General features: G+C 35.3%; 1 protein-coding gene across 1 annotated transcript; it reads left to right on the plus strand.

The window, feature by feature from the left end:
- The first annotated feature begins 13,247 nt into the window (after window positions 1-13,247).
- Window positions 13,248-14,539, plus strand: LOC145093223 (uncharacterized). Its single transcript, XM_079031296.1, has 2 exons — window positions 13,248-13,833; window positions 14,130-14,539. The coding sequence occupies exons 1-2, from the start codon at window positions 13,248-13,250 to the stop codon at window positions 14,228-14,230; spliced, it is 687 nt and encodes a 228-aa protein (XP_078887422.1). The 3' UTR covers window positions 14,231-14,539.
- The last annotated feature ends 9,672 nt before the right edge of the window (window positions 14,540-24,211 follow it).

Here is a 24,211-nt window from a genome sequence, read left to right on the forward strand (position 1 = left end):
ACGGAAGGTAAGTATCCCAACTACCTCCGAAATCCGGAACACATGCCCGCAACATATCCTCTAACGTTTGGATGGTCTGCTCGCTCTGACCATCCATCTGCGGGTGAAAAGCGGTGCTGAAATGCAGACGAGTACCCAACTCGTCATGAAACTTCTTCCAAAACCTGGAAGTAAAACGCACATCCCTGTCTGAAATCACCGACACTGGTACCCCGTGCCGCGCCACTATCTCCCTGATATAGATGTTGGCCAACTTCTCAGCCGAGATGCTCTCCTGAATCGGAATAAAATGGGCGCTCCTGGTCAATCGGTCCACGATGACCCATATCGAATCCACTCCTCGCATGGTCCTGGGAAGCTTCATGATAAAATCCATCGTAATATCTTCCCATTTCCACAACGGGATATCCAGCGGCTGCATCTTACCGTGTGGCCTTTGGTGCTCAGCCTTGACCTTCCTGCAGGTCAAGCAACACTCCACATACCAGGCCACATCCCGTTTCATGCAGGGCCACCAATAATCCAGAAGAAGATCCCTATACATCTTCGTCGCCTCGGTATGAATGGCGAATCTAGATTTGTGCACCTCTCCCATAAGGACCTGGCGCACGCCTCCATGGTACGACACCAACACCTACAGTGTAGTGTCAACAATCCTCGACTGTCATAGTCGAAAGAGGAAATCTGACCCACAATCCTCTCACTCTTCCGATGTTCCTCCTTCGTCGCCTCCTGCTGAGCCTCCCGAATCTGCTCCAGCAGCGGAGTCACCACTGTGATCCTCAAACAGACATCCCTGATCGGTGCTGCCTTGCAGCTAAGCGCATCGGCCACCACATTGGCCTTTCCCGGGTGGTAAAGGATCTCACAATCATAATCCTTCACCACATCAAGCCACCGAAACTGCCTCATGTTCAGATTCGGCTGATCCATAAGGTACCTCAAACTCTTGTGGTCCGTGTAAATCATACAGCGAACCCCATAGAGGTAATGACGCCAAATCTTGAGGGCGAATACCACAGCCCCTAGCTCCAAATCATGCGTCGAGTAGTTCGCTTCGTGAGGCTTCAGCTGCCTCGAGGTGTAAGGAATGACATGCCCTCTGGCAGGGCTAAGATTGGCGCCTCGCACAATCTCTTCCTCAACGTCTCAAACGCCGCCTGCTGCTCAAGCCCCCATCGGAAGACTATGACCTTCTTCCTGGATGAATCTCCGATAGTACCCTGCTAACCCCAGAAAACTCCGAATCTCAGATGGAGACTTTGGAACCTCCCACCTCATCACGGCCTCTACCTTGACAAGGTGCCCAAGGAAACTACACCTCGTGCAACCAGAACTCACACTTGGAGAACTTAGCATATAAGCTCTCTCTCCTCAGGTTCTCCAACACCTCTTGCAGATGCCCCTCGTGCTCCTCCTGCGTCTTGGAATAAACCAAGATGTCATCAATGAAAACTATCACAGACTGGTCCAGCATCGGTCTGCACACGTGGTTCATGAGGTCCATGAGGTCCATGAACGCGACAGGAGCATTGATGAGCCCAAACGACATCACCACGAACTCATAATGGCCATAGCGCGTCTGAAACACGGTCTTCTGCACATCCTCCTCTCTGACCCTCATCTGATGGTACCCCGAACGCAGATCAATCTTGGAGAACCAAGATGCTCCCTGAAGCTGGTCGAAGAGGTCATCAATCCTCGAGAGTGGGTAACGGTTCTTCACCATCACCTTATTCAGCTCCCGGCAATCTATACACATCCAGTGTGACCCGTCCTTCTTTTTCACAAATAGAATCGAGGCTCCCCAGGGAGAACTACTCGGTCTAATGAATCCCTTGTCTATCAGCTCCTGCAGCTGAGTAGACAACTCCTGCATCTCAGGAGGAGCCAACCGATATGGTGCCTTGGCTATCGGAGCCGCACCAGGGACTAAGTCGATCCTGAACTCCACATGTCGCTCCGGAGGTATCCCAGACAACTCCTCAGGGAATACATCCGCTAACTCTCGAACCACGGGCGCATCGCCCACTATCGCCTTACCCGCCTCCCAGGCGTCCATGATATAAGCGACATATCCTGCGCAACCCCGCTGAAGGTAACGCCTAGCTCTCGCTGTTGAACATAGGGCTGGTCCTCGCTGTGGCCTCTCGCCCTGAATCACCAGCTCTCCCCCACTTGGGGTCCTGATCCGCACCAACTGCTGCGCGCAGTCGATCACTGCCCCATTGGGGCTTAACCAATCCATACCGATAATAACCTTGTTCCCCCGCAAAGGTATGGGAACCAGGTCGACCAGATACCGCTCCTCGAACAATCTCAATACACAATCCCGGAAGACCTCTGATGCTTGCACCGACCGATCGTCCGCAATCTCAACCTCTAGAAGGCAATCCAACATGCCCGAGGACTCAGGAAACTTCTTGCTAAGCGCAAGAGAAACAAATGATCGGGTAGCCCCCGAATCAAACAACACTTGAACTGGGATACCGTTCACATGGAACGATCCTAAACAGAGCACATACATATAACATATCAAAATTACAGCAACATAACATAAAGCATAAATAAGAAATCATACCCGTCACCACATCGAGTGTGGCGTGTGCCTCCTCTGTAGTCAGCTGAAAGGCTCGGCTCCTCACTACTGGAGCCTCCGACTTGCCCTGTCGGCCATCTGTGATCCTCAGGGTCGCTGGAGCTAGCGCCTTCACCGGCGTTGATGTTGCTGTCAACTGGGGGCAATTGGCCCTCTTGTGGCCCCTCGGGTTGCAACGGAAACACAGCAACTCATATGTCTGAACAACCAAGGCAGGGGCAGTACAATCCCTGCTAAAGTGTCCCGTCTTGCCGCACTTGTAGCAGCCCGACGATCCCAATCTACATGCTCCCTCGTGCGACCTGCCGCATTTCCCGCAGCGACCCGGTCCTCCTTGGCCTTTCGGCCTACCATCTGATCCCTTGGGCTTCTTCCCCGAAGCCCCAGCCACCTGCCCCGCCTCTGCCTTCCTCTTCCAGATATGCTCTAAATCAATCTCCCTCTCCCTTTCCGTGGCAATCATGGACTCCAGGGTAGGGCAAGCTGAAAAGCTAACATGCTCTCGGATGTCAGCTCGTAGTATGTCATGATAACGGGTCCTCCTCATATCCTCATCCCCCGCATACTGGGGCACTAACAACGCCCTCTCCCAGAACTTGGCTGTGATCTCCGCCACAGCCTCCGTCGTCTGCCTCATATCTAAAAACTCCCTGGCCAGCTACTGAAGCTCGACAGCCGGCGCAAACTCTGCCCTGAACCTGGTCATAAAGTCTGACCAGGTCATAGCCTCAACAGCCGAGGCTCCCAACCTGGTCTAATACTCAACCTCCATGTTTTTAATGAGTCTTTAAAATGCTTGATTTTAGCCAAGAAATAACGATCATGGACACCAAAACCACAAAAGTTATTCCATGTGTTATCAAACACTATGTAAAATTTTTTATGAATCATCTAGGAGTTAAAAAACGAAATAATGGAGGACCAAAATCAATTGAAGAAGGGTTGAAGGAGGTTGGGGAGTGATATGAGTACTCGTGTGGAAGGAAAGTGACTATCGTGAGAGCTTGTAAGTCAATAAAATTTTGACATACCTGAAATATATCTGGTTTGCCTTTCTTGAATCAGTCATTGCGAAGAAAGGTGAATTTTCTGATGGGTTTTGAGCATTCTAACACTTCCTAAGTGTACATGCAACCCTAGTAACCTTGAATCTATGTTTTCACTATATACATGCAAAATTCTTTTTCAAGGTTATTTCCTAACAAGCATGGCATGGGGATTACATAAAAATATAAAACTAGTAGAAATACATACCTTGTTGTTGGTTGGATTCCTTCAAGACTTTGTGAGCCTAGCACCCCAAATGTTGTGCCTCAAATGCTTCACACAACACCACAAAACTTGGAATAATTTGAGAGAATACTTGTGGCACTCAAAAATCGGTTATGCCCTCTCTAGTAACCCTAGGTCCCGATTTGCTAGCCGAAGGGTCCCTTTTATAGTGGTGTCACAATTAGGGTTTCATCATGAAGACCCATAATTGTCATGAATCTTCATCTCTCATGACCCATGGATTTCTAACTCCCATGGACTATCCATGGAGCTCCAAATGGTTACATCCATAACCCATAAACCATGGATCATTAATCCACCATAAAAGAATTGATGATTGTCATAATCAACCCTTATATATTTAATTAGTCTCACTTTGATCACCAAATTAATACTAGATTAATACTTGATCAATACTAATTAAATAATACTATTATTAATATATTAGAACTTATAATATATTAATAATCATAAGTGTCTTATTCTCTCATTTAGTCTATCCAAGTATTGCAATGTCATGCAACCCAAATGGACCATGCCGGGTCAGGTCAAGTACATACCAAATAAAGTTATGGACTTAGACACTATATCCAACAATCTCCCACTTGGATAAGTCTAATAACTATATTTACAAATATGACTTCAAAATCCGACTAGCAATCGTAGCTCTTTCAAAGTCTCTCGGAACTGAGTCAATGATGATACGCCATTTAAGATAAGTGATCATATAATCCTCTGTTCTCATGATATCAGCTGGAAAAACACATGGAACATGGTCTTGCTTATTGTCCAACATTTGTTTCTCGATCTCTGATTTGTTTCGACATAGAACTAAATTGAACACATCAATTAGGTTCTGACCGGGCCCGGTACATAGGTCAAAACCAAATCATCAAGGGGCCCAAATATCACTTCTATTTCTAGAAGGAACAGATAAACTTCGACTGATATGCTTGTACTAACTACTTGCTGAATTACTCAAAAAGACACGTTTTATAACATCGAGTTACCAATGCGTTTTCGTACAATCAATGAATAACCAACTCATAGTCAACAACTCATATCTCTAGGTTTGAAGATTTATATGATATTACCGTCTCACGATCACTCGAGATAAATTCCATGAAGTGATGCAAATGAGCGTAGGTTGAATCCAATACTCAGCCCTTATGAGTACTCATGAATGTTGTAGCAACCATTGCATTGTCTAAAGCACTTTAGACAAATCATACAAGCCAAATTCATGACAGTCTTAAATCAATACTTACTTCCAAAGTTTGTCTGACTGTGGATGGTTTGAATAATAACTTAATTATTCTGGAAGTAAAAACATGCAAAATTGAAACATAGTAAACAATCAACACAAGATAGTAACACCTTACTCATAAATAAATAACAACTTTTATTTATCATCAAATGTCAATTACATTTTACAAGTTTCAGGAATCTAATTATTGAAACTAATATCATCCTTCAGCCCAATGCGCCTCGCATGCTGTAAATGCTTAACCCTGCTCAGTCCCTTCGTGAGGGGATCTCCCGGGTTCTAATATGATGATACCCTCTTTGCCACGAGGAGTCCTTCTTCTATTCTATGTCTGATGAAATGGTATTTTCCTTTTCCATCTAAATGCGCTAGACATTTGGAAAATTTTAGAATGGTCAAATATTATAGCATTTGCAATCGATCCTATACCCGAAGCGTATGGGACACAATGCATAATGTCTTACATAAAGATTTGATACTTTATCAATCTTCTACCATAATATTTTATGTGCTACGTTCTTATAATTCGAATTATGAAGAGGAATGCCGTAATCATAATCGAAATTTAAGAACACACTATGTATCCTTGACTAAAAATATTAATATTCCACAACCTAAGCCTCTAGTTTTGAAATGAAGCATAATATTCTCTCCCTTAATTATAGAAAAACAACTATTCAACCCTTACAACTTTGCAAAGTATGACTCTTGTTTTCTATAATTAATATTGCTAATTTTCAATACTTGCCTTAATAATCATACAATCATAACATTTATGCTCCCACTATCACGATGATTATTATAAACATAACACTTATGCTCCCACTATCACAACATGTATTCAGAAACAACTTAATTTTCAGAAAAACAATACCTATTGAATTTCTTAAATTCATGTTTCTAATACCTAATGCTTTGATAATCCTTTATCTAAGCTTATACACCTTTCCCTTAGATAGATCATATGTGTGTCTAAAACAGTTCAGACTAATTGCCAAATTTCACAATTCGAATCATGGAAAGGGATACCGTAACCATAATCGAATTCGAGAATCCAATTTTTTACAATCACTATCTTCTTAAAATCTCTCTTAGTGAAAGCATTTCCTCACAATCATTTTCATGAAGGAGGGAATCTTATGACACTTAGATTTTAATGGTGTATGTTTTCCTATCCATGTGAATTTGTTAAAACCAAAGTTTATGACAAATTCAAACTCATATGGACCGAACCTTCTCAATCTTGATTTCTTGCCTTATGGTAACACGGTTGCCCACCATGTCTTCCAAGTAGTTAAGCAACTCACCTTTCCTATCAATGTACTCTCAATTGATCAAGGTCCTTGCCTTTTATGCATTCAAATGATAACTCATAGGGCTCACATGCATAATTAACTCAATTGAAACGGCACAAATACAAGGTAATGTCAACACGATAGGTTGTAAACCTCTACTCGTGTGCTAGTGATGATCGATAAGGTTTATTTTTGATTTGTTCTTGAAACCTTTCAAGACCATTAAGACTCCTACTAACTCCTTGACATATAAGATTCTCTTGTCAATAAACATTTCTTGACAAACAAATATTCAAGAGTTAGTGTAGCCTTTATCAAGACAAAACATTTCATAAAATTGGTCCTAGTTGGTCTTTGTCTTATCCAAGACATCACAACTTTCCAATTTCAAATGTGCGAGAATAGGAAAGCCTTTTTCCAAATTCTACATTTGATGAATGTTATAAACCTTCTTAAGACTTGTCACTCAATATTACAATCTTAACTCTAAGACTTGTTTTGGAATGAAGTATGATTGACTTCTTGATTTAACCATTTCTTCAATTCTTGATTCCTCTTCTTATACATACACTTGTACTAAGACTTATTTAGAGGATCAATTGAAATAAGGTTCTTAATCATTAGGACATATCATAAAGTATAAAAGGTACTCTCCCTTCTTCTTAGAATAGAGAAACTTTTATCTTTCTGCCTACTTGATTCTTTTATTCGTTCTGCTATTGATTTAAACCTTTTTCAATCAATTCAGAATTACACTTAATCTTATAAGTATAATCATATTTACTAATCCTTTAGTAAATCATGACGAATATCTTTGTTACCCTTGTGGTGGACTTGATCAACACACAACTTTGTGTACTCGATCTTCTAGTCCTTCACTTGACACTTTGTCAACGAATTAGTCTAATTTTCAAATATGAAATTTCTCATTCATCGTGCAACCAAGTTGCATGATTCCAAGTTTCTGTCCAATTGAAACTTGGGCGATGAGAAACTCTCCCTATTTGGTAAATTCTTGACATTTCCACTATTAACATAATTAAGAATCTTATCCATTCGTTGTAGAAATATGCAAACATCAATTTTTCATAACGATTTCATTGCAAGGAAATAAATAAATAAATAAATAAGTCAAATCAAAAATTTATTTTATTCATAAAAACAGCGGAAAACATTTGTCCTTACAATGCAAAATCAACTGAAAAACTATGTAGTCAAATATTCCTAACAATTCTATCATAACTTTCTAAGCTGAAAATCTAATCTTCAAGTCCATGCGATCGAGATCCATTTCGTTGTGATTAGACTCATCTTGCTTTTCCATCAAGCTTCTTCTCTTTTCACTGATTCTGCAAAACATTCAAATGCAATCTTATCACATCATGTATTAAGAATCAACGAATAGGAACTTAATGGAGTTAGATAGTGGATTTTACCTGAAGCACAGCTATACTATTTGACTCTCCCATCTTCTGGACTCTTCAGGCTCTTAGGGCAGACTTGTATCAAACGCCCTTTCTCTTGGCAGCAAACGCAAGTCGGTTCTCCTAGAACATCCTCGGAAGCATGGTTGGTTGACTTTCCCAACAAATACGCTCCATTGCTTTGCCAAATCATTTCTGATTCAGCAACAATGAGCATGTAAGTTAAGTCAATGAGGTTTTCATCATGATCCATCATATAATACTTTCTTTTGAACTCATTATATGATTCAGGAAGTGACTGCAGAACCCAGTTCACAACCAACTTATCAGGGAATGACGTACCCAACATTATCAACCTATCGATGTGTGATTTCATTCCTAGAACGTGGGCACACACGGGTTTACCATCTTTATGTTTCATTTCCAATAGGGCTTTAGTGACATTGAACCTTTCAATTCTTCGATCTTGAAATCCTAGAACGTGGGCACACACGGGTTTACCATCTTCATGTTTCATTTCCAATAGGGCTTTAGTGACATTGAACCTTTCAATTCTTTGATCTTGTGGGTTAAGGAGAATAATTGGAGGAGGTGGAGGAAGTGAAGCATGATTTCTTGTTCCTCGATCGAATCGTGGAATATCATCTTCATGTGGAATCTTGTTCCATGGGATTTGGGAAGACCATAGTTGTCGTACTTTGACATCTACAAAACGGGAGAAAATAAATTCAAGTTAGTTGATTGATTGAGTTCTTAATAAATCACCCAAATGAGATATTAAGGCTAGGACCCAACACAATACGCTACAACCTAGAAAAGGGATGCCGTAATCTAGTTGCAGAATATTTGAAGGTAAGTGAATGACGATTCACTAATTTCCACCATGAAAAACGAAAAAGAAATTTTAAGTTTTAAATCTATGAAAACTCCTAGATACTTTGAGATTCATTGAACTTTTCAATGACATGTTTAAATCTCGATATACCCCTCTAGTTTGTGACTGGGATGCCGAGGATCACAAAGCGGGTGTGAATAACCATGCAAACTTACATGGTGCCCCCACATGTTATAGTCACCTATTCGATGTGCCGGTTAACCACACACTCTCCACCAAACTATGACAAACATTGAGTCACCCTTTGCTACCTTTGCTTAGAACCATTTAGTGTGCTGGTAAACCACACACGCTCCACTAACGTCTTTGCAAGGGTACAAAGTGTAATTTCATGGAATTGCATCAATTCACTTTTGCCTAAAGTAACTAAGATTGGGAATTTGTAAAACATTTAGTTACTTTTGTACTTCATTATACTTATAATGGAAGGTTTCTGTCTTATCCTACCCGTTCGGCTAACGACCCTCCACTAGCCAAGAGTGCGGTGGGTAAGAGTGGATACCCATTCAATCGCCATTTTATAGGCAATTTCCTTAAACACCCCTTATAGACCAGCTTCGTGAATGAGGCCTACTAACGGTAAGACTGACTTTTACTCATACATATATATAATGTTAGACTTTTAATGTTATATATATAGTATAAGGTGTATTTTACACTTTTAAAATACTAGGTGGTCAAGTTTAACAATTATACTTTTAATTCAATTAAATTGTAAACCAAAACTTTATGGATTTATTAAACCTCTTTTAATTATACACCTTAATTAATTAATAAAACCATAAGGGTGTGATATGAACTTTTCAAAACATCACTAGGGTTTTAGAATTTAACATTCCTAAATTAAACTTTTAATCAACTTTTAAATTCCAAAACTTGAGGGCAAGTTTTTGAAACATTTCAAAACATTAGGGTTTAGAATTTAAATATACATCAAAATTAAACTTTTAATCAAAATTTAAATTCCAAAACTTGAGGGCAAGTTTTGAAACCTTTTCCAAAACATTAGGGTTTCAACTATTTAAATTTCAAAACAAAAACTTTTGAGTTTAAATTTAAACTATAAAACCTAAAGGGGAAATTGAAACTTTTCATAACACAAGGATCAAATAACAAATAATATAAATTAAACAATTAATTTTATCATTATCTATATTTGTCCTAATTTCAATTTCTTGCAAAATAAGTTACCCAATTAATACAAATAATCTACTATAATCATATAAGGAAGTTATTATCTAATCAATTGGTAATTATCTTTTGTTTAATCAAGGATATACTCATAAATATGTATAAAATCGGATTTTAATGACCTAAAACAGATAAGGCAAGTATCCATGAGTAAAACAGCAAGAAATCCCGAAATCCCCTCTTTCTGACGCTCGAACTCGCCGAGTACCCCTATGGACTCGCCGAGTAGGGGCCTACTCGCCGAGTCCACAATGGGACTCGCCGAGTTCATCAGGCAGACTCACCAAAATCGAATTTTTCAAGCATGAACAAGTTAACAAGGCATCAATACAATAGAAACCAATCAAGGCTCTGATACCACTGATGGGTTTTAGCTATAAGAACATCCTATGTGCTCATACAAACCCTAATGCTTGGATCTAGGTTTCTCTATTGTACATGCAATTCATCCAAGACTTTAAACCCTAGATCTAGCATATGATAATCAATATTAACATAAGAATGGGTTTAAGATATTACCTTGATTGTTATGTAGCAATAACAATCTCAAATCCTCCTTGTAATAACTTTAGAAAGCTTAGAGTCACAAATGTCACTCCTCTAATGGCTCACAAACACCAAGAGCAAGAGGATGAAGAAGAGAAGAGAAGGAGGCTGCCCAAAACGTATGGAAACCCTAATCAACAAGTTCACTACGTTTTTGAGCCATAAGGGTCCTTTAAATAGAGAGGCTATTAGGGTTATCTAACAAGGAAACCCTAATTTGGATGCTTAAGCCCTAAGCAACCCATGGACTCCTTCCTTAAAGGCCTAGGACGATTTCTAATGGGTTTCCCCATAGAATTCGTCCACCCCTTTAATATAGAGTCCTTTAGCTCAATATTCAACTATCATACAATTGACAGTTCTAGTCCCTTAAGTTTAATTAATGTCTTTTAGTCACAAACTTAATTCTTATTAATTCTTGACTAATATTAATTAAACAATATGATTTCTTCTTTAATATATTATTCTCATAATATATTAATAAATCATATTTAATCCTTTCTCTCCATTATTCATCCTATCAAGTTGCTTTGCTGAAGGCAACCCAAAAGGACCATGCACCATCGGGTCAAGTACATACCAAAATAGTTATGGACTTAGACACTAATCCAACATCATGTACTTAGCTTCTAACCCAGTTCAATACCAAAGAACCAAACATGTGGAAATAGATTTGCATTTTATTAGGAAACATGTTACTATTGGTCAAGTTCGTGTGTTGCACGTTCCTTCAGCTCATTAGTTTGCAAATATATTTACTAAAGGATTACCTACACAATTATTTTTGAATGTTCGGGACAGATTAAGCATTCGAGAACCTACCACTCAAACTGAGGGGGAATGTTAATTGTATTGTTCATTTATATTTATTATGTAGGTTTTATATACATGTATAGTTTAGGGTCCTTTATGCAATTATGTTATCCTCTGTATTATTTATATTGGTGAATGATAATGCAAAACCTAAGGGGTGTTTCCATAAAACCAACATGAACAACACGCCTCCCCCTCCCCTTCCATCACACCCTGACATATTGAACAATTTAACTCAACTCTAAGAAGTTTGGGGAGTTCAGTAAGGTGATGAAGACTTAGAACTTCTCCAACCACTGTTCTGTAGTTCCACCCTACCATTGCAGGTATGTGTTTTAATACAATGAAATTCACAACAAGGCAAATGATCGTGGAATCTGAGGATGGAGACAATCAACATCGACATATGATCTTGTGTCTTGATGATCACTCCATACATTAGGAAACGGAGTTGTGTGAGCATGATGAGTATGACCACCCGTCTTCTTCGGGACTTCCTCCCTCCTGCCCATCTTCCTTCCATTTAGCTTGTCATATTTCGAAATATTCACCTAATGCAGTGCCCATGTGTTAGCCCTTGCAACAATTTCTCGAGAGCAAGTATGTCCCTTACACCACTAAACTTGACGAAGCAACAAAAAGATCCAGTGTCCTTTCTTCAGGTTATATATATATGTCTTCTATTCTCCCATAAGTTTTGAAGATGTCTATGATAGTGTATCAACTCGTGCCCTTGGGGATGTTTGAAAAGTGAAAGAAAGTTAATGCCTTGTTGGGGTTTAGATCAGATTTTCTTCGCCGGACTTTCGTCCAATCCCTGTTGTTCTCCTTTCTCCTTTCAATCGTTGGGTTTCATAGAGAATCAATTTTAGATATAAGTTTTTTCTAATTTATGACAACATATGAAGTAAATTAATAATTAGTATAAGTTCTTAAATAAATCAAAATTATTTCGTTATTAACGAGTGAAAATGCCAAGTATCATCTCATTTCCAAGAAGTAGTTGTACTTTTGCCCATAATTCTCGAATATTGACCCACAAATAATGGACTACGTGGACCCAAATGTGGTCAAATATGAAGGCTGATATTTTGATGACATTTTATTACTCTTTTAAAGGGTTAAATACACATCTTCATCATGTTTTATTTTTTTTATCAATTTTTATATCAAAATGCACTTTTTGCAACAATATTAACAAAACAAGTTACGAGTTGTAAGTAGTTCATCGTTTTAATTGTTTATCTTTTAAGCAACTTTAATGACACGTTTTAGTTTTGATTAAAATTTTTATTTTGTTCATTAACAGGAGTTAATGAGAACTTATACTACAAATTTGTATGTTTTTATCGACTTATGTAAACATGTTTTAATTTGTTATACTTTATACAATAAAATGAAAATTTTACAAAATTATTTATGCATAAAATTGTATTATTATATATTTTGATAAAATACTCATTTTCTTGTATATTTAAAATAAAGACATATAGACTAAGTGCATAAATAAATCATTATTCATATTAACAGGAAGATCAAATAAGAAAAAACACACACACAACTTATTATAAATTAATAACTAATAAAATTACTATATAAATTCAGTGTCTATAAAACCTCTCCAATAATTAAAACATTTAGAATTCAGTTGTGTTTTTAATAAAAAAAAAAAAATATCTATAATACATCGTGTTTTTTGTGCATTCAAAGTTGATATAACTTTTTCGTATGGATGGAAATTATTAGATATTTCAAATTGTTATCTATTTAGTGTATGAGTTGTTTGATTAATAGATACAAAATAAATATAATGAATTTTCTTGGTTATTAGCCGATAATAAATTATACTATATTTTTTGAACTTGCCATGGTGGTAATATATCACTTAAAATAATGCATTTTCATATAATATTTTTATTTTATATTATAAAAAATACTTTTCAATATGGGATTAAAAAATAAAATAATGACGTGGTTGCGTGGACCCCACAACTTCCTCTCATGTTATAACTCGGTCTTCTTGTCAAACCAACAAATTGCGATTCCAGAACCGGACAAAAAAAGCCGACGGGTCCCCGCCCTCACGGGTCAGGGAGACCGATCCATGCCGCCGCCTCACTCCGCCGCTACCCAAACACGTCCACCGCCACCGGCAGCTTCCCCTCTGTACAAACACAACTCGTGGTCGCCGGACATACTCCGAGATGAAGAATGGCTCAAGCGGAAGGACAACCACCACCTCCGCCGTCGTCTCAGGAACAAAAGCGTCACCGATGAGGATATCGATGAGCTCAAAGCTTGTATCGAGTTAGGGTTCGGATTTGATGAATTGAATGATCGACTTTCAAGTACTTTACCAGCTTTAGGTTTGTATTACGCCGTCAACAAGCAATATCACGATACGATCTCGAAGTCATCGTCCATGTCGTCATCGTCGTCTTCTTCTTCTTCCGTCTCTTCATTTTCACCTACCGTCTCCGAATCTGATTTATCTCTTCCGTTTGATAATCCTCACGCCATATTCGGCCAAGGTATTCCTCTTCTCTAACTTAATTTCAATTGGATGTCGTTTGCTCGATTTCTAGACTGATTTTGCTTGAATTTCGATTTCAAACTGTTCAACCACATTTCTTTCTCCTTGATTTGCTATAATTTCAATCCCAGTCATAAATCCAAAGCTATTTCAACCAATTCTTCCCCAATTTTGACATGATAACATGATATTCAACCGTTAACTTCTTTAGCTGGCGATTATTTTGGGGGTTTTGCCTTTTTTTTGTTAATTGAGTTCAAAATTCTAATTCTTGATCGTTATTTATTCATGAAGTTGATAATCCAGAGACAATGAAGACAAGATTGAGACAATGGGCACAAGTTGTAGCTTGTTCTTTGCGTCAATCATCATCACCATTATCATCATCATCATGAAGCTTAAACCATGAAGAACAATCTGCTTACTTTAAGGGCAAGGTAAGCCATCTATGGCTAAGATTATAAGCAAGTCTTGATCTCTAATTACACCCTGTACATACCAACACATTGTTGATTGCCTATGAGAAGGGAAAACATTTTTACTTTGAATGTTTGTAAATTGACCTTTTGTATGCTATTCCATGTCTCTTTTTTTTCACTTTTAATCGTATGTAATTTCTCATGTTCACATGTTATGTGTTTTCATAACTCAACTTTAATGTAAAAGTCTTTAAGTTATGTTGATTTCTATGTTTTATTCCTTTACTTTTATCTTGTTATATGTTACTTTAAAATGTAGGCATTATGCAATGTATGTGTTATCTTTACTACTTTTATCTTGTTATATGTTACTTTAAAATGTAGGCATTATGCAATGTATGTGTTATCTTTACTATGGTGCTTATTGATTTTCTGAAGCAAGAATTCATGAAGTTGCGGACCACCTCTGCAACCCTCTGCAGTAGAAGAGGTGGACCAAACGGCTGCAGACTGTAACAAGAAGCGTGGTTGTTTTTTTAACATCTGCATATTGCTGCAGATATTAAAATTTTTAAATAAATTAATTTTATAAACCGAAAATAGCTTTTTAATACGTAAAATTTAATAATGTATAACATTTCGTAAAATTTAATGATAATTCAGTAAAAAATAATGATATTTCAACAAAAAAATAAAGATATTTTAGTAAAAATAATAATATTTCATCAAAAAATTATCATTATTGAATATAAAAGAACGAAAAAAATAAATTCAACAAGAATAAACAAAAAAAAACGAAAAAAATATGAACTAAAATTTTAACAAAATATAATCAAAATTTCAGCAATAAAAAAAGAAGAAGAAGAGGTTGGAAGAGGTCGTACACGTGCTGCGCCAAACAGAGTACGTGCACAGCTGCGAAATGAAAAGTGTTGTGCATGTGTTGCGTGACGCAGTAATAAGATGTTTGAAGATGTTTTTTTTTTCAAAAAACAAACAACACCTATGAGTCTATGCTACAAGTTTTCAAAAACCTTGATCATGGTTTTGCTAATCTAAAATTTATAAAAGAAATAGACAAAGTGTTAGTTTTGTCCCTTTTTGATTCAAGACTTTAATAGGTAATAATTCATGAATCGAAATTATTTTGGTGCTAAATTTAAACTAAGATATAAGAATTAATAACACAAATACACAATTGTCATATAATGTCGTGTGGGTAAGTGGATGTTAGATGTAAGGTGCACACGATATACATGAATAAACAGGGTCTCGTTAAAAGACCAAAATCAGTTTAAGTTAAAATGGGCTATTTGAACACTTTTATCGCTCTTTTATTTTTGTAATTAAGAGATGTAACTTTATTAAAAATATAAGTTAACGTAAAAGCTTTTTTTATGACTAAATTTTATAAAAGCTAGTGGTCCAACTAAAATACCCAAATACGAAAAAGGAAAGGAAGTCGTTCTACACTCGGGAATAAAATCCAATTGACCAACTTTTATCGAGTTAACTCATACTCTATACAAATACGATTTTTTGAAATTAATTCTAAACTTAGAAGCCATATAAAAAGCATTGTAACGTACAATATTTATAATATTATCCTGAGATAACTCACCCAAGACATCATTTGCATAAATCAAATGCGAGATACTAATCTCATCCTTCACGATCGTGAGACTTCTATAGAAATAAGTTGCAATTGTATCTTCAACATTAACATGTAATCTCCTATGGCTAATATAAACAAACAATGATATCGTATTTTAGAACCTCCTAATACCTTTTCAAGAAGGAAAGCAAGAAACCATAAATCTACATTGATTCGAAGTCGGATTACGTCTTGAACTGATTTCGGGCGTGTTTAGGACTGCTTCTCAAACTCCTTATTGACTTTTTGGAAAAGCCAGGAATTATTGGTTGAATAAAGTCATTTTTTTCACTGAATTTATTGACTTTTTGAAAAACTAATAAGTCAATAAATCATTTTAAAAAAACATTGTCAAACACATTCTTCTATTAAGAATTTGAATTCCCTTGAAACGGTTGAATTTCTCCTTTTAAAAAAGAGAAATTAAATATCCTCTTATATTTTATTTCTATTTATCTTTCTATCATATCAAATGTTGACATGTGTCATATTGAATGAAATTGATAATATTTTAGTCCATTTGTCACCATTTAATGTGGGTAGAAGGATAGTAGGAATAAAATATAGAAGGATATTTAGAAGGTGTTTGAGATTGCTTTTTAATTGACTTTTTGGCTTTTGGTTTTTTCAAAAAGTTAAAAAATTCAAAAAGATGTTTGGCAATAAAAAAGTCCTTTTGAAAATAACTTTTTGCCAAGAACAAAATTGTGAGTTTTCAAAAGTTTGGAAATCATATCTTTTTGTGACTTTTAGCCATTTAAAGGGTAAATTAGATTCAAAAGTAAAAAAAAAAAAAAAAAAAAAAAGCTTTTTAAAACTAATTTTTGGCTTTTGCTCCTTCAAAAATTAAAAAAAAAATAACTTTTACAAAAAAGACTTTTGAACACTTAAAAGTAATCCAAAACACCCCTTAATTTCTTTTTAAAAAATTATTAAAAAATGCATGTTTAACTTGATTAGGATCTCACACTCGTTCCCCATCCACATTACACCTCATAGAGCCATTTGATGACATGTCATATTAAGAATCCCATGATAATATTAAAGTTTGTGTCTCCTTCAGACCTTCAATCTCCCACTTAATCTTATCCTTTTGCACCAAATCAAGTTCTTCCAATTGCTTTAGATAGTTGAGCCGATAAGTAACACCAAGTATTTCGAGATCAATAATTTTTTCGGAGAAATTAAATATCCTTCTACTTTTTGTTTCTACATATCTTCATACCAAATGAAATGGTGACATGTGTAACATTTAATGCTCATTTAATGAGATCTAATAATATTTTAAGATACTAATATGGCACGTGTTATCATTTAAATGGATAGACTTATAGATATCACCCAACTTTGAATGGAAGTCCCATTTCGTCTCTTAATTTTTACACTATTTTTGAGCTTTTGTTTATTCTCAATCTTATTTTCCGAGCCTCCTTCCACTTCCACGGGATCTGCCCATGGATTCCTCACCACCTCATCAAAATTCAAAACCATCTAAAGTCATTTACGAGTTAAACAATTTAAAAGGAAACATTTGGAAATAAATCAAGTAAAGAATCTATCAAGTCTATTCATCTTGATTCCATGTTTTATTAATCATCGTAGGAGACCGATTCCCCAAAGGAATATCAAATATTCAAAATGTTATTAGTCAGAACCCATTTCATAAGTTATAGACCATCTTGAATGATTTGTGAGAAGAGAATACGTAATATTGAAATGTCATGTTGCTAAATAAGAAAAAAAAATTGCATTTAAATAGAAACTTCCTAAAATTATTCTAGACGTAAATAGTGGATACTAAATCAAAATAAGTACAATAATTTTCATTTCGAGTTTGCTGAGGCAGTTTCTTTTTCAACAATGTTATATCAGAAAATCACTTGTATGTCCCAAGGACAGCCGATTTGGACGTATAAGATTTTTGAATTCATCTTCATAGAAAGAAGTATGTTTGACTACGTAATTATTGTTCTTAAATTACGTTTCCTTCACTTTAAAAATAGACATATATGAGCATCGTTAATTATTTTTTTAGCTAATTTGGAAAGAAGTCACGTTAACAATAATATAATCATAATGAGTAAACTATTTATGATGATAAGATTAGTATTTATGAATAATCATCTAAGTATATATATATATATATATATATATATATATATATATATATATATATATATATATATATATATATATATATATATATATATATATATATATAAGTTTTTTATTTAGAAAAACGACTTTTCAAAGAAGAAATTAATCTAGAAGGACGAACCATACGATTAGACAACTTTCACGAGTCAATATATGAAGTATGCGGGAAACTTGGAAAGCTTGAACATTCTTTTTATAAAAGTATATTTTAATTACTTCGTCAATAGCCAAATAATAATATATCAAAAAAAAAAAAACCATCGTACTTTTTAGTTCTTATACCTTAAAAAAATGTAATTACTTTTCTATTGGTTTCTTAGATAAATTATATAATTGCATATTAGGGATTTTAATAGACGACGATGAATATTGAAAAACCATCTTACTTCTACTTTTCTAAAAGATGTATTCGGATATAGGAGGGAGTGATTTTATAGGAATTGTGAAAGGAGTTTGAAATAATAAAAATTCGGCTTGGATTCTTAAAGGATGTAATCCGTACCTCATTGCGTTGATTCACAATGCGAGTGACTAGCTCCATGTTATGGATTTTTATCCCAATTCTTGATTGGGTTAGTGGCAAAGAGAAAAAAATTTCAAGATAAGAGGACATAAATTAAGCTTGGAAAACTAATAAAACCCTTTGAACAACTACTAGGAGTAGTGAAATATATTTTAATTTTTGATATGGTCTAAGTTTAATATATCTAACTGTCTAATTTTATTACGCTGGTGACTTAGATGACTTAAGATCATAGGTCATTCTTCGGGATCAAGAATTAAATTTTTTTTTTTTACCGTTCTTAACTTTTATATATCATTATAATTTACCGTTCTTAACTTTTTTATATCATTTTTTGATGTTCAACATAAGTTGACACTTCAATATAAATCTTTCATGTTCTGAAGATGTATTTTGTCAACTTCCCTAAAATTATCATCAAGTGGATGCAATTGAGGGTCATGAACGACTTTGAAAAAGGAATTGATGATCTCCCCCTGATGATTTAACCTATAATTATAATTTTGTTTACCAATCATATTAAATTTATTAATTACAAATTACAAAAATATAAAATGTGTAATAAGAATTAAAAATGACCTTTTATTGAATGGAGACTACCACGACAATATGACGCTTGAATTCAATAATAGGGATCGGAGGTATTGGCGTAGGATTTTGTCTTGTACTAGCAAAATGATGGTGCAATTTTAATAATGATGATGGTAAGGGTAAATTCTTAATAGTATATAGGTGTGTGTGGGTGTTGATATAAAATCGTGGTAATCAAATGACTTTTGGCCTAATGGTATCAAAGTGTTACAAAGTGTCACTTCCCAAAGGGGTGGACGATTCAAGTTTCATTGTGGACAAATGAGTAGTTTAAAAGTAAGATTTATCAGGTGTGTGTGTTAACCGTTAAAAAAATATAAAATAGTTGCAAAAAGTTTAGCAAATCTCTTGAAACATGTTATTTCTTCAATGATGTCCATGATTCAAACAAGGTTTATACAAGAGAATCAAATACAGGTGATCGTCTTAGTGTCCAAGGAGTATAGATTTGTCGAAAAAGATAAAGAATAAAACGATATCCTTTAAATTTTAATTTTAGAGTGGTTATGATTTCCTGAGTTTGAACTATCTTGATTCTGTGTGGGAAACAATGAGATTTTTGGAAAAAGGAAGGCAAATTAATAAGATGTACGTTGCATTCATCTCATTCGTCAAATTTAGTAAACGGGTCACCGCTAAAACACTAATTCAAGACTTCGAAAGGTCTTCGACAATACGATCTTTTATTGTGTTTTCTTTTTATCCTAGTTGTGGAATACTTGGATTTAGTTATGTAGGATGCTCAAAATAACGGTGTCTTTAGAGGTTTCGAGTAAGTGATGAAGGTGGGTTAAAATTTTCTCATCCATTCTTTTGGATGACGATATCTTTTTGGGGAGTAGCGAATAATAACGTATTTGGTATCATTAGATTAGTTAGGTGTTTTTATTTGGCATCATGCATGTATGAAGACTGATCTTCATAGAATTAATATGTATATTGTGGGTGTCCAATTGAGAAAGTGGGGAGAATGGTTGAGTTTGTAGATCGTCGGTTGGTTAAATTGTCATTCATGTAGCTTGAATTACCTCTTGGTTGTAAAATAGTGAAAAATATAGATATGATGGTTGAAACATGTTATCAAGTTCGACATTTTAAAGCATTATATTTTGGTGATTGTACAACTTTAATTAAATTGGTTATGAGTACTATAGGGATATACCTATTTTCAATGTTTAAAGCCCCAATTGGTGTTATCAATGAGTTAGAGCAAATGCAATACACTTTCTTTTGGGAGGGGAGGCAGGAGATCAAAAAAATCCCATGGGTTGCCAAGAATAAAGTTATTGATCAAAAGGATAAATGTGGGTTGGATATTGATAGTCTAATGTCTACATATTTTTCTCTAAATAAATATGGAGATGTTTTAACAAACTATATATGTTGTGGGTAAAAGTTGTAAAAGTGTTCATGGTTTAAATGGTTTGTTTCGTTGCACTATCTCTTCTTATCGATTTTCTAGTTCGTAGGTACAAGGGATGAAAGTGATTAATAATCAACAAATTTGAATCTTAAACCGGAGGGTGCGAGTGAGAAACTTTTATTTTTTGTGGGCCACATTACCCTTTTCCTCACCTAAACCTAACGAATGGGTGAGAAGCTTCCATCGCTATTTGTTTTGTTTTTTTTATAAATAAAATTAATTCATTTTTATAATTTATAATTTTTAAATTAATAATAAACAAAATTTAATTAAAAAGAAAATGCATTTCATTAATTAAAATAAAATTTACAATAAACCTAAGATTAAAAAAAATAGAATATTAAAAAAAACACAACAAAAAAACTCAAACAAACTAACAACAACCTATGGAAAATATTTTTTCATAATTTTTTCACTTTTCTTCATCACGAACTCGAGAGCCGGTCCCGAGAGATGGTCGGTGTTTTCCATCAAGAACTTCATATCCTCCATTTCTTATCTCTCCGCGTGCTCTTTCTTCCTTGCTTCTTCTTTTTCTTTGTTGAATGCCAAACTTTCAGCGAAATTAAGATTATATCAATCAAACGACGTTGTTATTTTCCACATTTCGTCAAGGTCCATGCTGAAATCCGATGCACCCGAAGAAGTCCCTTTTCCCTTCCTCTTTGCTTTGTCCATACCCATCGGTCGGATAATTTCTTCTAGCTTGAGTTCGTTTTCTTGGTTTAAATCTTGACTGACCCGAGCATCGGAGGAAGTTGTATAACCACTAGAGCCCGTTTCGTTCGGTTTAATTGTTGTACTCCAAAAATAAAATATTGCTCGTATTTTTTCCACCTAAGACTTTTAACCAATAATTTCCAACAATCGTGCCACTTGAATGGTTTTCTGACTTCCTGAAGGTAAAATTGCAAAGCTTCTTGAAGTATTTATTCGTCGCCTTGGCCGCTTTTTCGTTGGGTTTTAGCTTGTTGTACAATCCGTTTATTTTTGAAATCCCCTTTGCTATTTCTCGAAACTTCGAATTCATTTGGTGTTTCGTACGGTAGTCTCCATCTTTACCTAGCTCCTCCCGAAACCGTTCTAAAATGTGAAACCAAAAATGATCTCCTGGTTGTGCATTTCCCATCTTCGAATCCTCAGAAATATTAACCCTAGCTTTTAATAAAACTAGCTCTTTTTGTGGAAGCCATGGTATCGACTTTTGTCTTCCCAGTTGTGCAACACCCTCGCGCGCTTGTTGTTTTCCTTTACGTCGTAGTGGGTTGAGTTTCGGGAACCATCTCTTCTTCTTCCGAGTCATCCAACTCATCGACAAGTTGGAATTGTTGTTGGGTTTGGGTTTGGGTTTGAGGTTGATTTGGTGAATGTTGATCGGGAAAAACAACAAAGTTTGAAAACATTTGCGGAGTAACATTTGGAACTTAGACCGGGTAATATTGTCTAACATTTTGGTATTGAAATTATAGTGGAGACTAAATGGGAGCATCGAGTTGGAGACGATAAACTCCTTGTGATGATGAATCGATAACCAAAATGTTTCGAGTAGGGGTGCTTAAACTCGAAACATGAGAGTTTTTCCTTCTATCGGAGGTTAGAGTTTGATTGTTAGGATTCATTTTTTTTTTTGAAGAAAATAGAGGTTTAGGTTTGATTAAAGGTAAATGAGTATGAATATTTATAGAGGTTGTAGAGGGTGAAATAAAATTAAATTTTAAACCATTTAGCCGTTGGAAATTAAGAAAAAAGAAAAAAAAATACATTTTACCGTTTTTTAACGATTATTTTCAAAAAAAAAATTATATCCAATCCCCATCGAAGAGAGAACGCGACAACCTCACCCCACTCCTCCTCCCAGCGCAACCCTTCCCGCATTGCCGGTGCGGTTCATCGGAGCGGGAAGCTTCCTGCGGCTCATCCCGCACCCGGCTTTGTCCGGTCTTAAAGTGAATTCTTTTTGTTGAAAAGATGATTAACATTTTTTAATATATACTTGGAAAGCGAATTTAATAGTTCCAACTTGGACTGTTTGTATTTCAGGTTTATAAATTTGATAGAACTGTAAAGTGTATATAGTTGGATGATTCAAGTGGAACAGTTAAGGTAGAAGGTTGTTCGCGACTATTTCAGAGTTAGAGGGGCTGATGTTTAACTTGTGTCCTATATAATATCTGATTAGGATGATTTGATTAAACTGAACGTTTCACATTCTAGTTATCACAATTTGAGAGAGTGGTCATCTTCATTACACAAACCCTAAAATTCTCTCGTCATTTTTTGTACGGATAGATGTTAGGATTTACTCATATTAGTTTGTCTTTATTTTGTTAGCTTCTATATAGATAGCTTGAATATGTGAGAGTGAGAGTGAAAGAAGAGTTTGTTTTTTTTTTTTTTTTGGATTAGAGTATTTTTTTTCCGTAATTGTTTTGAACTGGTTCTTAAATATATAAGGTAATTGTTTTTTATATTTGTTTCATGTTTTACAAGATATGGTGAAAAAGGTGTGGAGTAGTAATTAGGTATACTTTTGGATTGATGTTTGGATTTTACTAGGAGGTTTTTTCAGGTTCAAACCATGTTGTTGATGAGTTTTGGGTTTAAACTCATGGGTTTAACCCATCTTCCAAAAATTCTAAATAAAACTAAAACAAATTTAACCAAATTTAATACCAAACAAAAACAATAAAATCACCCAACTAGTTTAAATTAAGTAAAAAGATCAAAAGCCAACTAGTTTAAAAAAACTAAGAAATATTAAAACTTAAAACTAGTTGATGAGTTTTTTTTAGAACGGCAGGGTTAATATATGTCTGGAATGGAACCAAGGACTTCCTTGTTAGTAACTTCTAATTACACACATTGTTAACTATGTGGACTAGCCCCAAATTGTAAACTAGTTGATGAGTTTTGGTCTAAACCTGTAAGTTCGGGTCAGTTTCTGTTTGAATCTAAAATCATTGGGTCAGTCGGTTTAAGTGGGTCGGTTTTAATGTGCAAACCGAACACAAATCGAATTTTCGGTTTTGAAAAATTTAAACTCAAAACCTGCGATTTAGGTCTGGTTTCAATTTTATCGAATTTTGTCGTTTTTTTAGTTTTCGGTTTCGGTTTCAGTTTTGCTCAACCATAGAAGGTCGTATTTCATTGATGTCATTATCGTATATCACCAAACATGTTTTATAGAAAGTCGATTGAAAAACCATTGCAAGTTTATAGAAACTCAAGTACACTTTTGCATATATAGAAGAAAATCGACATAAGTCATAACCTTTTTAGGTGTAGAAGAAGTCGACTAAACCTTTGCATGGAAATGACTATAATACCACTTGTTGTAACAATCAACCAAAAAGATACGAACCATATGTAAACAAAGAGCAACTAAGTCAAGAAATTTATAAGCTAACAACTAGAATCCAAAAAGAAAACTAAAACCACAACTAATGAATAACAAAGAAAATTCCCATATCCTAAGAAGTAAGAACGAATAGAAAATGAAACAATCTAGTAACTCACGAGGAAAGAATTCAAATTACCCATCAACAGTTTGTTTGACTCTTAAACAGAAAAAACAACGAAGAATACTTCAAATCATATTATTTTATTTAT

This window comes from Lactuca serriola, chromosome 3, assembly GCF_051521515.1.
Source record: "Lactuca serriola cultivar US96UC23 chromosome 3, Lser_US96UC23_V15, whole genome shotgun sequence".
Classification (NCBI taxonomy): domain Eukaryota; kingdom Viridiplantae; phylum Streptophyta; class Magnoliopsida; order Asterales; family Asteraceae; genus Lactuca; species Lactuca serriola.